The 14,470-nt window shown below is 48.7% G+C and overlaps 1 protein-coding gene across 8 annotated transcripts in view; it reads right to left on the bottom strand.

The window, feature by feature from the left end:
- CECR2 (CECR2 histone acetyl-lysine reader) overlaps positions 1-14,470 on the bottom strand; it is a 190,351-nt gene that overhangs the window by 14,850 nt on the left and 161,031 nt on the right. For 4 of the 8 annotated variants that reach the window (XM_035282954.3, XM_035282988.3, XM_078342733.1 and 1 more), the window contains 7 exons: positions 8,373-8,502; positions 7,011-7,048; positions 6,838-6,929; positions 6,420-6,546; positions 4,663-5,051; positions 1,563-1,691; positions 691-1,372 (listed from right to left, as the gene is read on the bottom strand). In XM_035282954.3, coding sequence (XP_035138845.3) covers positions 691-1,372; positions 1,563-1,691; positions 4,663-5,051; positions 6,420-6,546; positions 6,838-6,929; positions 7,011-7,048; positions 8,373-8,502 — 1,587 coding nt within the window. Of the gene's footprint in view, positions 1-525; positions 1,373-1,562; positions 1,692-4,662; positions 5,052-6,419; positions 6,547-6,837; positions 6,930-7,010; positions 7,049-8,372; positions 8,503-14,470 lie in introns of all 8 variants that reach the window. The other 4 variants (XM_035282811.3, XM_035282860.3, XM_035282781.3 and 1 more) reach the window with 2 other exon arrangements.

The raw sequence follows: 14,470 nt of genomic DNA, 5'->3' as shown, positions 1-14,470 counted from the left end.
AGTTTCAGGAAGGCAGGACACGGTGGCTTACACCGGTAATCCTAGCACTTTGGGAGGCCAAGGTGGGCAGATCACCTGAGGTCAGAAGTTCAAGACCAGCCTGGCTAACATGGTGAAACCTTGTCTCTACTAAAAATACAAAAATTAGCTGGGTGTGGTGGCGCGCACCTGTAATCCCAGCTACTCAGAAGGCTGAGGCAGGAGAATCGCTTGAACGCAGGGTGCAGAGGTTGCAGTGAGCCGAGATTATGCCACTGCACTCCAGCCCGGGCAAGAGTGAGACCCTGTCTTAAAGAAAAAAAACAAAGTCTCAGGAAGAGTGCCTGGCACAGCTAGCGTCCACCTGTGCAGCAGTCAAGATTGTGACCAGGAATGCTCTGAGATCTGTAGATCAAGAGGACAGTGACCCAAACATGAGAGGTTCAAGAGGGGCTGGATACCAGCTCACGCTTGGCTTGATATGCTGTGTAAAAAGATTTCTCATGAAACAGGAGCTTACAGAGCCCCAATGACAGGGTGTATTACCTTGGTCATTCTCAGGCTCTTGTGTTTCACTGTTCTCCGGTGCCCTCCCAGGGTTGCCCAGGGCAGGCTTGGGGGCTGATACACTGACCGACACTGAGTGGGCTACCTGTGGAAAAGGGCCAGGTAAACGGGGAGGTATGGGCTGGTGGGGGTGGTAAGGCACACCTGGCGGGCAGACGCGGGAGGAGAGCTGCTGCATGGCGATCATTTCTGGGCTGTCCATCATGGAGTCCCCTCCCTGCACCCCCCGCAGAGCCTGGGTGGCCGCTCCAAAGAGAGAACTGGGTGCTGGCACTGGAGGTGGCTGTAGCCGATGTCCAGCAGACTTGCAGGGTGGCTGCATGTACCCTGAGGAAGGAACTCCATGAGGTAGGAAGCCTGATTGTTCAGTCCACTGGTTGGCGGGGACAGGTGGTCTCATGACTCGGGAATCCATCATGTGACCGAGACTTCGAGGCTGGTGAGAAGGTCCAGGCCCCAGGTGGGGCTTCTCCTCTGGGCCCAAGGGTCCTGGGTTTGTAGCACCATGGTTCCCATTCCAGACGGCAGAGTGTACTCGATTCAGGTACTTGTACGATCGATACATGTGGCTGGGAGGAATTTCTGAGCTTTCAGGGAAGTTTGGCGGCCGGGCTGGAGCCCCCCCGTGCCTGGGAGGAATGAATCCTGGCTGGAACTGAGCTGGAGCATACATGCTTCCATCCTGACTCGGGCCACTTATCTGGCTGAGCTGCAAGGATCCAGGGTGTGGGCCCATGCTAGAGAGGCGCGTCAGCCCCCCACATATTTGCTTGTCTTCAGGTGTGCCCAGCCTGGGTCCTCGGTGGCTGTTAATTCCCACTGGAGCCTGGCAACAAGAAAAGGCAGCACAGTTAACCAGACTCAGAGTAAGGCAGGCTTTGGGATGTGCTTCTCTATGGGAACAGACTCTTCAGGGAAGTAGACAACCAGCGACATTTAGCCTGGAAAGAGACCTTTTCCTCTGAAATGTAGCTGTGGGACCCCCTGCGCCTGCGCCTGCTGAGTAGGGTGCTCACCTGCATGGGGAAAGGCTGGTGCTGCTGCACAGGTTCCCCGGGGTGCGGCTCTGGGACTCCAGAGGAGCCGTACAAGGGGGCAGCATCTGATCCTCGCAGAGGGCCAAATGTCCCTGGCACCGCTGGCCTCTGCAGTACGTTTAGCACAGCAAGAAGGGGGAAAAGGAAAGATGGACTTTAGGTTGACAACGAGGGTTTTCCTGAAAACGAAGATCCTACTAAAATAAAAGAGACGACTAGACCTCAGATGGAGACGCAAAGACTGAATACGCGCTCACCCACACCAGGGCTCGCCTGTGATACAACAGACTAGACTTCGGATAAAGACGCGGAGACTGAACACGCGCTCACCCACACCAGGGCCCACCTGTGATACAACAGACTAGACCTCGGATGGAGACGCGGAGACTGAACACGCGCTCACCCACACCAGGGCCCACCTGTGACAAAACAGACTAGACCTCAGATAAAGACGCGGAGACTGAACACGCGCTCACCCACACCAGGGCCCACCTGTGATACAACAGACTAGACCTCGGATGGAGATGCGGAGACTGAACACGCGCTCACCCACACCAGGGCCCACCTGTGACAAAACAGACTAGACCTCAGATAAAGACGCGGAGACTGAACACGCGCTCACCCACACCAGGGCCCACCTGTGATACAACAGACTAGACCTCGGATGGAGACGCGGAGACTGAACACGCGCTCACCCACACCAGGGCCCACCTGTGACAAAACAGACTAGACCTCAGATAAAGACGCGGAGACTGAACACGCGCTCACCCACACCAGGGCCCACCTGTGACAAAACAGACTAGACCTCAGATAAAGATGCGGAGACTGAACACGCGCTCACCCACACCAGGGCCCACCTGTGACAAAACAGACTAGACCTCAGATAAAGATGCGGAGACTGAACACGCGCTCACCCACACCAGGGCCCACCTGTGACAAAACAGACTAGACCTCAGATAAAGATGCGGAGACTGAACACGCGCTCACCCACACCAGGGCCCACCTGTGACAAAACAGACTAGACCTCAGATAAAGATGCGGAGACTGAACACGCGCTCACCCACACCAGGGCCCACCTGTGATACAACAGACTAGACCTCGGATGGAGACGCAGAGACTGAACACGCGCTCACCCACACCAGGGCCCACCTGTGACAAAACAGACTAGACCTCGGATGGAGACGCGGAGACTGAACACGCGCTCACCCAAACCAGGGCCCACCTGTGACAAAACAGACTAGACCTCAGATAAAGATGCGGAGACTGAACACGCGCTCACCCACACCAGGGCCCACCTGTGATACAACAGACTAGACCTCGGATGGAGACGCGGAGACTGAACACGCGCTCACCCACACCAGGGCCCACCTGTGATACAACAGACTAGACCTCGGATGGAGATGCAGAGACTGAACACGCGCTCACCCACACCAGGGCCCACCTGTGACAAAACAGACTAGACCTCAGATAAAGATGCGGAGACTGAACACGCGCTCACCCACACCAGGGCCCACCTGTGATACAACAGACTAGACCTCGGATGGAGACGCGGAGACTGAACACGCGCTCACCCACACCAGGGCCCACCTGTGATACAACAGACTAGACCTCGGATGGAGACGCAGAGACTGAACACGCGCTCACCCACACCAGGGCCCACCTGTGACAAAACAGACTAGACCTCAGATAAAGATGCGGAGACTGAACACGCGCTCACCCACACCAGGGCCCACCTGTGATACAACAGACTAGACCTCGGATGGAGACGCGGAGACTGAACACGCGCTCACCCACACCAGGGCCCACCTGTGATACAACAGACTATACCTCGGATGGAGACGCGGAGACTGAACACGCGCTCACCCACACCAGGGCCCACCTGTGACAAAACAGACTAGACCTCAGATAAAGATGCGGAGACTGAACACGCGCTCACCCACACCAGGGCCCACCTGTGACAAAACAGACTAGACCTCGGATGGAGACGCGGAGACTGAACACGCGCTCACCCACACCAGGGCCCACCTGTGATACAACAGACTAGACCTCAGATAAAGACGCGGAGACTGAACACGTGCTCACCCAAACCAGGGCTCACCTGTGAGCCCAAAGCAACCTCCTGCTCCAGGAGACAGATTAAATCAGCATTTCTCAACCTCTTTTTTATTTCTCCTCCACCCAAGGATCCATTTTAGCCATTTCTCAGCCGCCTGCTACCACGAAATCTTGATGCTGCAGATATACTGTATGTTTATGTACTATACCTGTGCTTTATACAAAAGATACTTTTTTTTTTTTTTTAAGACGAGGTTTCACTATGTTGGTCAGGGTGGTCTCGAACTCCTGACCTCAAGAGATTCACCTGCCTTGGCCTCCCAAGTGCTGGGATTACAGGTGTGAGCCACCACGCCTGGCTAGATTACTTTTTTTTGGAGATAGTTTCGCTCTGTCACCTAGGCTGGTGTGCAGTGGCATGATCTCCGCTCACAGTAACCTCTGCCTCCTGGGTTCAAGCAATCCTCCTGCCTTAGCCTCCTGAGCAGCTGTGCCTCCAGGCATGCACCACCACACCTGGCTGATTTTTGTATTTTTAGTAGAGGCGGGGTTTCACCATGTTAGCCAGGCTGGTCTTGAATTCCTGACCTCATGTTCCACCTATCTCCGTCTCCCAAAGTGCTGGCATTACAGGCGTAAGCCACCATGCCTGGCCAGATTATGTATTTTTAAATGCCATTTTTGTGCCCACATTGAGAATACATATTTCAAATGATTGAGGAAAAAGGAGGATTTATAATAAAGGGCTTGGCACAGTGGCTCATGCCTATCGTCCCAGTACTTTGGGAGGCTGAGGCAGGAGGATTGCTTGAGGTCAGGAATTTGAGGTCAGCCTAGACAACATAGCAACACCTTATCTCTACTAGAAAGTAAACAAAAATGAAGTAAAATGAAGGACTCTTGGGGGAATAGATGTCACCCATACACAGAAATACTGTGTAGAAAGTACTAACTGAATGACCTTTACATCCCTATGAACTCACAAACCAGGAGAGACCACAACGGCCTCCACTCTATTCCTTACCAACTGGTTTAAAAAGGGTGCTTGGCTGGGCGTTCCGCCACAGTGCAGGGGATGAGAAAAGCCTCGGCCATTGGAAGTGCCCGCCTCCCGTGGGGGCTGTGTGGAGCTGCTGCTCTGACCGTCCCCAGAAGAGGGGGCTCGGCGTGTGGGGGGCAAAGACTTCCCTCCATTCTCCACGGGCTGCTGTTTCCTGCTGGGCCCTTCGGGATCCCTGGAGCGGGTCCAAACATGGCTGCCACCACTTCGCCCAGCCCGACTCCGTCTCTTCTCCCGCTTTTCATCCTCTCGAATCCAAAATTCTTCATCTGTATCTCCATCTTCACCAGGAAAATGCTTCATCATTGCCCGATGGAAACACCGTTCTAAATTATCAGACATCTTGGTATACTCTACAGGAAGACAGGAGGATTGGTTTCTAGGTATAGGTTATAGAAACTGACCTATAGAGGCCACAAAAGACAATTCTACTAAAACGTAAAAGATGCAACCTGGGTCAACTATGAGTTTAATTCACCTTTGGGGCACGTTACATTGCAGAGCTATGGATGCAAGATGAAGACGACATGGCTCCTCTCTGTGAGACGCCCAAGGTGGCATGCTTGGGACAGGGGCTGGAGGACTATTAAACCAAGCCAGGCTGAGCACGGTAACTTACGCCTGTAATCCCAGCACTTGGGGAAGCCAAGGCAGGAGGATCAATTTGAGCCCAGGAGTTCTAAGACCAGACTGGGCAACAAAGCGAGACCCGTCCCTACCAAAAACACAATAGCCAGGTGCGGTGGCACATTCCCACAGTCCCAGCTGCTATGGGACCAAGGCAGGAGGATCCCTTGAGTCTAAGAATTGGAGGTTGCAGTGAGCCATGTCTGTGCTACTGCACTCCAGCTTGGGTGACAGGGTGAGATCCCATCTCAAAATAACAACAACCAAAAAGACAAAACAAAACAAAACAAAAAAGCCAGTAAAAATTTAATTCTTCAAGGTTAAACGGCAGAAATACAAAATAAAAAAATTGTGGAATCTGCTGTTTTTAAGTAGGGCATTCTGAGTTAATGCATAAATGACCCAAAGTAAAAAGAACCATTTCTACTTCACTATTAGAGATCCACTTCAGTAGCTTCTCCAGATGACTGAAGAATCAGCTCTATCTAGGGGCAGTCCTGTCAGTGGTTAAAGAGGCATGCACAGTATTATCCAGACGCAGCCTGGTCTCTAGGATGAGCCAGTTAGCTGCCAGCTGCATTCTCTTGTCCTGTGGGGCAGGATAGTCTCTGGCAAACACTGTGTAAGTGAGCCAGGCGCGGTGGCTCACACTTGTAATCCTGACACTTTGGGAGGCCGAGGTGGCCATATCACCTGAGGTCAAGAGTTCGAGACCAGCCTGGCCAACATGGTAAAACCCCGTCTCTACTAAAAACACAAAAATTAGCCAGATGTGGTGGTGGGTGCCAGCTATTCGGGAGGCTGAGGCAGGAGAATCGCTTGAACCCAGGAGGCAGAGGTTGCAGTTAGCCGAGATTGCGCCACTGCACTCCAGCCTGGGTGACAGAGCAAGACTCTGTCTCAAAAACAAGCAAAACCAAAGCAAACCCGTTTAAGTGGCTGGAATGGTTAATCCCATGGCTTTTCATACACATTGTGCTCACTGTCCTGAAGAAAAGTCGCTAGGATGCGTATTTCTAAAGGAGAAAGCATTTCATTTTTGCTAACAGTGGGTCAGCAGATCCGTGGCCGGCGCAAACTCCGTCCCCGCTTACCACTACTTTCCCCATTATACTTTCGACAGTTCCTGAATATGGTCTTCATGTCATTCACAAACTCCTCCTTGGTACAGTACAGACCTCCATTCAGTTTCTTCTCCATGTTGGAAATATCCATGGGGGCCTGAATGAGACACATAACTCTTTATAGTTTTAAAATATGCTGAGTGCAAAACATTTCATAGAGAGAGAGAGACCGAGAGAGGGCAAGAGAGAGAATGAGAATTCAGCAATGCTGGTCTGTAATGAGCAACAGATAAAAGGAGAAACGTCACATCAACTTTCGACAGTTGAAAAAATATAGTAAAAAAAATACACACACACACACACACACACACACACACACGAGACAAGAAAAAATGACAAACCCAAGAGAAATATACACACGAAGCATTATTGCAAAGACAGCTTCTACCTTAATAATCTGATAATAGTTAGGGGCATAAGATTCATCCACAGGTTCCAAAAAGGGCCAGCAATCCTTGTGAGCCTTTACCACGTCTAGAACTGAGAGCCAGAGAGATCTCGATTAACACACTCACAGACGAACACGCTCATCAGAAACGGAACGGGAGGACGGGAACTAACCTTTATACATGGCAGTGAAATCGTCGTCCAACTCAAGGCTGTAAATCACAAAATAAGAAATTAATAGGAACTCTGAGCACCGTCTCTCCTGCGCTCTCTCAGGTCTACCGCAGACACAGCTGAAATAAGAGGTGGGACAGTCCCAACAGTGTGCTTGAGATGAGCCTGTGACACTGGTAACACTCCCTGGAAATACCATGAGCGACGGCGGACCTTAACAAAACTGGGAATGTCACTTTTCTCCTCTAGAAAATGTGGGGTAGGCCTGGATGATCCAGAACTTGATGGTTCCAAAACGTTCGTTATTTAATTTGCATTCTTTTTCATTTTGTTTTACTTATTCTGAGGCAGGATTTCGCTCTGTCGCCTTGGCTGGAGTGAAGTGGCGTCCTCACAGCTCACTGCAGCCTTGATTTCCTGGGCACCAGCAATCCTCTCACCTCAGCCTCCTGAATAGCTGGGACTACAGGTGTGTGCCGCCATGCCTGGCAAATTTTTGCACTTTTGGTAGAGGTGAGGTTTCCCTATGTTGCCCAGGCTTTATAGCACAGTCTTAAGCAGGCTTTATTTTGCTTATGAGTACTTTTGTGATCTAAATACTAATCCAAAAAAGCATATGATATATGAGCTCATGAACACTGATTTGTTTTTTTTTTTTTGAGATGGAGTTTCACTCTCGTTGCCCAGGCTAGAGTGCAATGGTGCGATCTTGGCTCACCACAACCTCCACCCTTGGAATTCAAGCAATCCTCCTCCCTCAGCCTCCCGAGTAGCTAGGATTACAGGCATGCGCTACCACGCCTGGCTAATTTTGTATTTTTAGTAGATACGGGGTTTTCCATGTTGGCCAGGCTGGTCTTGAACTGCTGACTTCAGGTGATCCACCTGCCTTGGCCTCCCAAAGCGCTGGGACTACAGGTGTGAGCCACGGTGCCCAGCCAACACTGAATAACTGCCTCTTGAATTTTTAGTGAGGAGTAAAGACGCATGTACCTAGTAACACCCCAGGAAGTAATTACTTCAAGAATAAACTGCTATTCACATTTCCAAAGACCTAATTCACATCATAATCAGATTCTGATTTCATTAAATTAAGGGGATGAGGAAGGAAGAGCTTAGTGTAAGGATCACTTCTGCTCCCACACAGTGTGGCAGGAAGGGTGTCAGAGGCCAGGGCAGCTGGGTGTGTGCCTGAGGAAGGGCACCAGGGCTAGCTGTGCGTGCAGGGCCACCCTGTGAACTCCCACACGGGGACAATGTGACCCAACAGGGCTGTTCTAAGGATGAATGGGGAGTGTGCTGAGCAGTGCCTGAGTGCCTGATAAATGCTATCAGCTGCTACTGTTGTTACTAAATACTCACAGGTCCTTCGTCTTTTTTTCCTCCCTCATGGGAGAACTGGGGTCCAGATGGGAAAGTTCTGGAGGGAGCTCCTTCCCTTGAGCCAGCAGCCATGCCCTTTCTTCCCTGAGCTTTCTCCTCTTGGCTCGATCTACAGTGAAGGCAAAGGGTGAGTGAGCTAAGCCCGCTCCGGACGCTGACATGTTCCATCATCACTGCGAGAGAACTGCGAAGCGACTTCCGCTCCTTGCGCCACCCTCTCCTGGGTAACTGGAATGTGTCTACAGATGGAATGCTTTAGGAAAAGGGTAACCTAACTGAACCTGTTTCCTCACACTGAGCTCAAGGTGGGGGACGGAGGTGGCAGGACAGGCACAGTGTGGAGGGGCGGGGAGGGAGCAGGGCAAAAGAAAACAGCAGAATGGCAGTGAAGAGAGAAAGTATAGATTAAACGAGGACTACCTTCTTGGATTACTCAAGGCCATTCCCATCTTTTACTTAAAAAAAGCAACAATTGTAAATCCCTTTTTAGGACCTCACTCTCAGTCCAAACACACACCGGATTTTATATGCACGCCCCAGCTCCTGCTGTTCTGTGTTTATGAAGGCATCCAGGCAGGCAGTGGTCTGCTCCCCAGCCCACCCCCTCAGCAGGCAGCAGGCCCTGCCGCCAGTGAGAGTTTGGCTGGGAACGGGGGAAGGTGGCAGCTGGGACTGGCAAGGAGCCGGAAGGCAGGGATGATTTTTTCCCAGCTCCTGGCCATGGCCGTGAGAAGCATACTCGGCACTCCACTCCCAGCCTCGTGGGGCACTTACCACTCGCAGGGAACAAGGAGGCGGGGGCCAAAGAAAAGAGGCAAGGAGAAAATCGAGACTGCCGGACGGCAAGGCACGAAGACGCAGGGGAGAAGCCAGCACAGAGCCTGTATTTCCTTCTCCCGTTCTGGCTTCCGTTCCGCAAGGGATAGGACCTTTGCCTGCCTGTTGCTGTGAGCAAGTCACGACCCCTGTTGAGTTCCATTTGACTTGAGTGTTTGTTCCTAAATTATTTTCATTTGTGATGCTAATCTGTATCTCTTTTAATTAGTGAAATTTGCTATTATCAATTTTTTTTAAAAAAATTAAATTTTTTGGCCAGGTGCGGTTAATCCCAGCACTTTGGGAGGCCGAGGCGGGTGGATCATGAGGTCAAGAGATCAAGACAATCCTGGTCAACAAGGTGAAACCCGATCTCTACTAAAAATACAAAAATTAGCTGGGCACGGTGGTGCACGCCTGTAGTCCCAGCTACGCGGGAGGCTGAGGCAGGAGAATTGCCTGAACCCAGGAGGTGGAGGTTGCAGTGAGCCGAGATTGCACCATTGCACTGCAGCCTGGGTAACAAGAGCGAAACTCTGTCTCAAAAAAAAAAATTAAATTTTTAAAAACGCAGTTTACTTTCTTTTTCAATCTCTAAGAACTGTTTAAACCGACTTTTATTTTTTTTTCCTAGGGAAAAAAAGAACAATTTCAACCATAAAGAAAACTGTAAATTAATGAATTCCCATGTATCCCCCAAACTATCACATCTTAAACATTTTGTCTTATTAATGTTAATACCGTATTTCATGGTATAATTATTCTTCAGCTTAACAATTCATTATTCGCCTTGATTCCAATTTTAGAAGTCTATAAACAATAGTATCAACAAATTTACTTTTTTTCTATTTTTTTAAACAAATTTATCTTAAAACATGTCTTCTCAAGCATGTGTGTAAGGATTCTCTATGGTGTGAATTCAACAGCAGAATGACCAGATAAGAGTAAAGTATACATACAAACTCCATCAGACACTGTCCAAAGGGTGCCCATCATTTCCAATGAGGTTATTATTATTATTATTTTTAAAAGAGATGGGGTCTCGCTATGTTGCCCAGGCCGGACTGCATTGGCTATTCACAGGTGCGATCCCACTACTGATCAGCACGGGAGTTTTGACCTGCTCCATTTCTGACCTGGGCCGGTTCACCCCACCTTAGGCAACCTGGTGGTCCCCTGCTCCTGGGAGGTCACCATATTGATGCCAGACTTAGTGTGGATACACTTAGTGGGCTGTAGTGCACAGTACACTACAGCCCAGAACTCCTGAGCTCAAGAGATCCTGCAACCTCCACCTCCCGAATAGCTGGGACTACAGGCACGCGCCACCCTGCCTGGCTCCAATGAGTTTATTTTTTTTAAAAGTGCTGTCCAAAATGTTTTTTTTTTTTTGGAGACAGAGTCTTACTCTGTCGCCCAGGCTGAAGAAGTGGAATGGTGTGATCTCACCTCACTGCAACCTCCACCTCCTAGGTTCAAGAGATTCTCTTGCCTAAGCCTCTTGAGTAGCTGGGATTACGGCCATCATGCCTGGCTAATTTATATATATATTTTTTCTTTTTTTTTTTTAGACGGAGTTTTGCTCTTGTTACCCAGGCTGGAGTGCAATGGCGCAATCTCGGCTCACCGCAACCTCCGCCTCCTGGGTTCAGGCAATTCTCCTGCCTCAGCCTCCTGAGTAGCTGGGATTACAGGCACGCGCCACTGTGCACAGCTAATTTTTTGTATTTTTTAGTAGAGACGGGGATTTACCATGTTGACCAGGATGGTCTTGATCCCTTGACCTCGTGATCCACCCGCCTCGGCCTCCCAAAGTGCTGGGATTACAGGCTTGAGCCACCACGCCCGGCCTAATTTTTATATTTTTAGTAGAAGTGCAGTTTCACCACGTTGGCAAGGCTGGTCTCCAACTCCCAACCTCAAGTGATTCACCCACCTCAGCCTTCCAAAGTGCTGGGATTACATGAGTAAGCCACCGCACCTGGCCTATTCCTACTTTTTAAGTAGCAATCTCATTTACCTCACATTCCTTTAGTATGATAAAACATTTGCATTTTAGCCAAACTCACGAATATAACATACGCTTTGGATGTTTCATGTGCATCTTCCGGACTGGAGTGATATGGAACCTATTTTCTTTCTTTTTTTTTTTTTTTTGAGATGGAGTTTCGCTCTTGTTACCCAGGCTGGAATGCAATGGCGCGATCTCGGCTCACCACAACCTCCGCCTCCTGGGTTCAGGCAATTCTCCTGCCTCAGCCTCCTGAGTAGCTGGGATTACAGGCACACGCCATCATGCCCAGCTAATTTTTTGTATTTTTAGTAGAGACGGGGTTTCACCATGTTGACCAGGATGGTCTTGATCTCTTGACCTCGTGATCCACCCGCCTCGGCCTCCCAAAGTGCTGGGATTACAGGCGTGAGCCACCGTGCCCGGCCCACAGAACCTATTTTCACTTTCACTACTGCACATTTCATCTTCGCTTCTGTGAATTTCCTGTTCATTTGTCTTTGTGCCTATGGATTACTAGGGCTAATGATGTGGAGAAACGCTTTAAAATGATCTGGGTAAGTTTTCGTTGATGCTAAAATTACGTACTTCTACTCTGCAATTTGTCTTTTTATTAACGGTGTTTCTGCCACATGGATGTTTCAAATAAATAATGTAATCAAATGTGTCAGTCTCTCTCTCCTCTTACGGTTTTTGCTTTTTGTACTTACAAATTATTTTTATCCCAGTATCTTAAAGATATTCACCTATAACTTCTTCAGAAAGGTTCTGGCCTTTAGCGTATCTGGAAATCTGGAACTTACATAAGGAGCAGGGATGTACATTTTTTCCTTATAAATGAACAAGTGTACTGATACCACGGTTCTCTCCAAAGACACAGGGATCTCGAATTGCTGCCATCACAGCTCACTCTGCAGCCTCGAACTCCTGTGTGTGAAAGATCCTCCCACCTCAGAGTCCTGAGTGGCTGGGACTACAGGCACACACCAGCATCCTGGGCGGGGGTTCTGAAAAACCCATGTTCTCTCTCAAGGTCTGCTTCGGTGTCATTGTCTATCTCCGTGCCAATACCATTCTCTCTTAAACACTGCAGATTTGATCTATTTGGTATAATGACCGTCCCTATCTATTGTTTTTGTAAGTCACCAAGGCTATACAGAGCCCTTTGCTCTTTTACATGAATTTTAGAAACTGTGTTTCAAGATCCATATAATTTTTTTTTTTTTTTTTTTTGAGACAGAGTCTCACTCTGTCTCCCAGGCTGGAGTACAGTGGTATGATTTTGGCTCACTGCAGCCTCTGCCTCTTGGGTTCAAGCAATTCTCGTACCTCAACCTCCCACCCAGATAGGTGGGATTACAGGCATATGCCGCCATGCCTGGGTAATTACTATATTTTTAGTAGAGACAGGGTTTCACCACATTGGCTAGGCTGCTCTCAAACTCCTGAGCTCAAGTGATCTGCCCACTTACCTCCCAAGGTGCAGGGATTACAGGTGTGAGCCACTATGTCAGGCTATCATAATATTTGTTGTTTTTCTTTGAGATAGAGTCACTCTGTTGCCCAGGCTGGAGTGCGATGGTGCAATCTTAGCTCACTGCAACCTCTGCCTCCCGGGTTCAAGCAATTCTTGTGCCTTAACCTCCTGAGTAGCTGTGATTACAGAAGTGCAACACCACATCTGGCTAATTTTTGTATTTTTAGAAGAGATGGGGTTTAGCCATGTTGGCCAGGCTGGTCTCAAACTCCTGGCCTTAAGTGATCTGCCTGCCTTGGCCTCCCACAGGGCTGGGATTATAGGTGTGAGCCTGAGGTGGGAGGATCACTTGAGCCTAGAAGGTTGAGACCAGCCTGCGCAACATAGCAAGATCCTGACTCTGTTTAAAAACAAAGGCGGTTTGTTCCAATCAAATTCAGAAAGGTCTATATACTGCACTTGGTTGCTATGACTCTTAAACCTTGAGTTTCTACTAAGTGTCTCCCTCTCATTTGTTCACTGAAAAAACTGGGTCATTTTGTTCCTGTTGGGTTTCCCACAGTGTGGACGGAGCTGACGGTGTCCTCACTGCAGTGTGAATGTGTTCCCCTATACCTTCTATTTCCCTTAAACTGGCAGTTGTAACAAGGGGGTCTGATAAAACAAACCGACTTTTGGCCAACGGTACTTCACAGACGGCGCTGCGTAGTTTACTCTCATTACAGCAGGAGACGGAATGTCGTCTGCTCTTTTTATGATGCCAAATTTGATCTGTGTGTTCAGGTGCTGTCAGCCTAATCCTTCCATTATAAAGCATCTCATTAGTCTTTTACCCAACGCTTTAGCAGCTAGAAGGTTAATCAGAGTTCTAAGACGGAATTAAGCTGCAGAGGAGACTCAGTGCCCATTTTCTCACTCCTTCCAAGGATGGTGTAGTATCTACCACCTCTAACTAGCATGCACCTAGTAAAAGGTACACAGCATAAAGGTAATTCATTACATACAACGAATGCATTAGGACAGCGGTCTACAAACCTCAAACCAGAGCGTGGAGGCAGCAACCTGCTTTGATGAAGGAAGTTTTATTGGAACAATGCCCCGTATAACTTTGAAGCCAAAAACATTTACAATGTGGCCTTTTACAGACAAAGTCCACTGCCTTCCACTGTAGAACACTAGGGCTTCATCACGTCCTGAAAGCTTGAGTTGAGAGAAGCTACCCCAGGTCCATTTATCGGTTGTTATTCTATTATTTCTGCTTCATTTATTGACCAAATTCTATTCTCTTTTGGTCAATTGTTTGCATATTCTGAAATACAGTGTGTGAAGAAACAAAAATTTTCTTTGCCTCTATTGAATGAGTTTTTAGAATAAATTGTCCTATAAAGCTAAAGTGGTCAATAATTATTTTTTTTTGAGACGGAACCTTGCTGTGTCACCCTGGCTGGGGTGCAGTGGTGTGGTCTCAGCTCACTGCAACCTCTGTCTACTGGGTTCAAGCAATTCTCCAGCCTCAGCTTCCCTAGTAGCTGGATTCCAGGCATGTGTCACCATGCCTGGCTAATTTTTTTGTATTTTTAGTAAAGATGGGGTTGCGCCATGTTGGTCAGGCTGGTTTCGAACTCCTGACCTCAGGTGATCCACCACGCTCGGCCCAGTAATTTTCTTGTTTTGAAGTATCATCATGAACTCAGGAATTTTAAATATATTTAAATTTTAAAATCAGTATTTTTTTTCAATGCTCAAATATCTCATCTTTGTGTGCTGTCAAGC

Source organism: Callithrix jacchus, chromosome 1 (assembly GCF_049354715.1).
Source record: "Callithrix jacchus isolate 240 chromosome 1, calJac240_pri, whole genome shotgun sequence".
NCBI lineage: Eukaryota > Metazoa > Chordata > Mammalia > Primates > Cebidae > Callithrix > Callithrix jacchus.
Note: the sequence above shows the minus strand (reverse complement) of the source record. Positions and strands in the feature narration are given on the sequence as shown.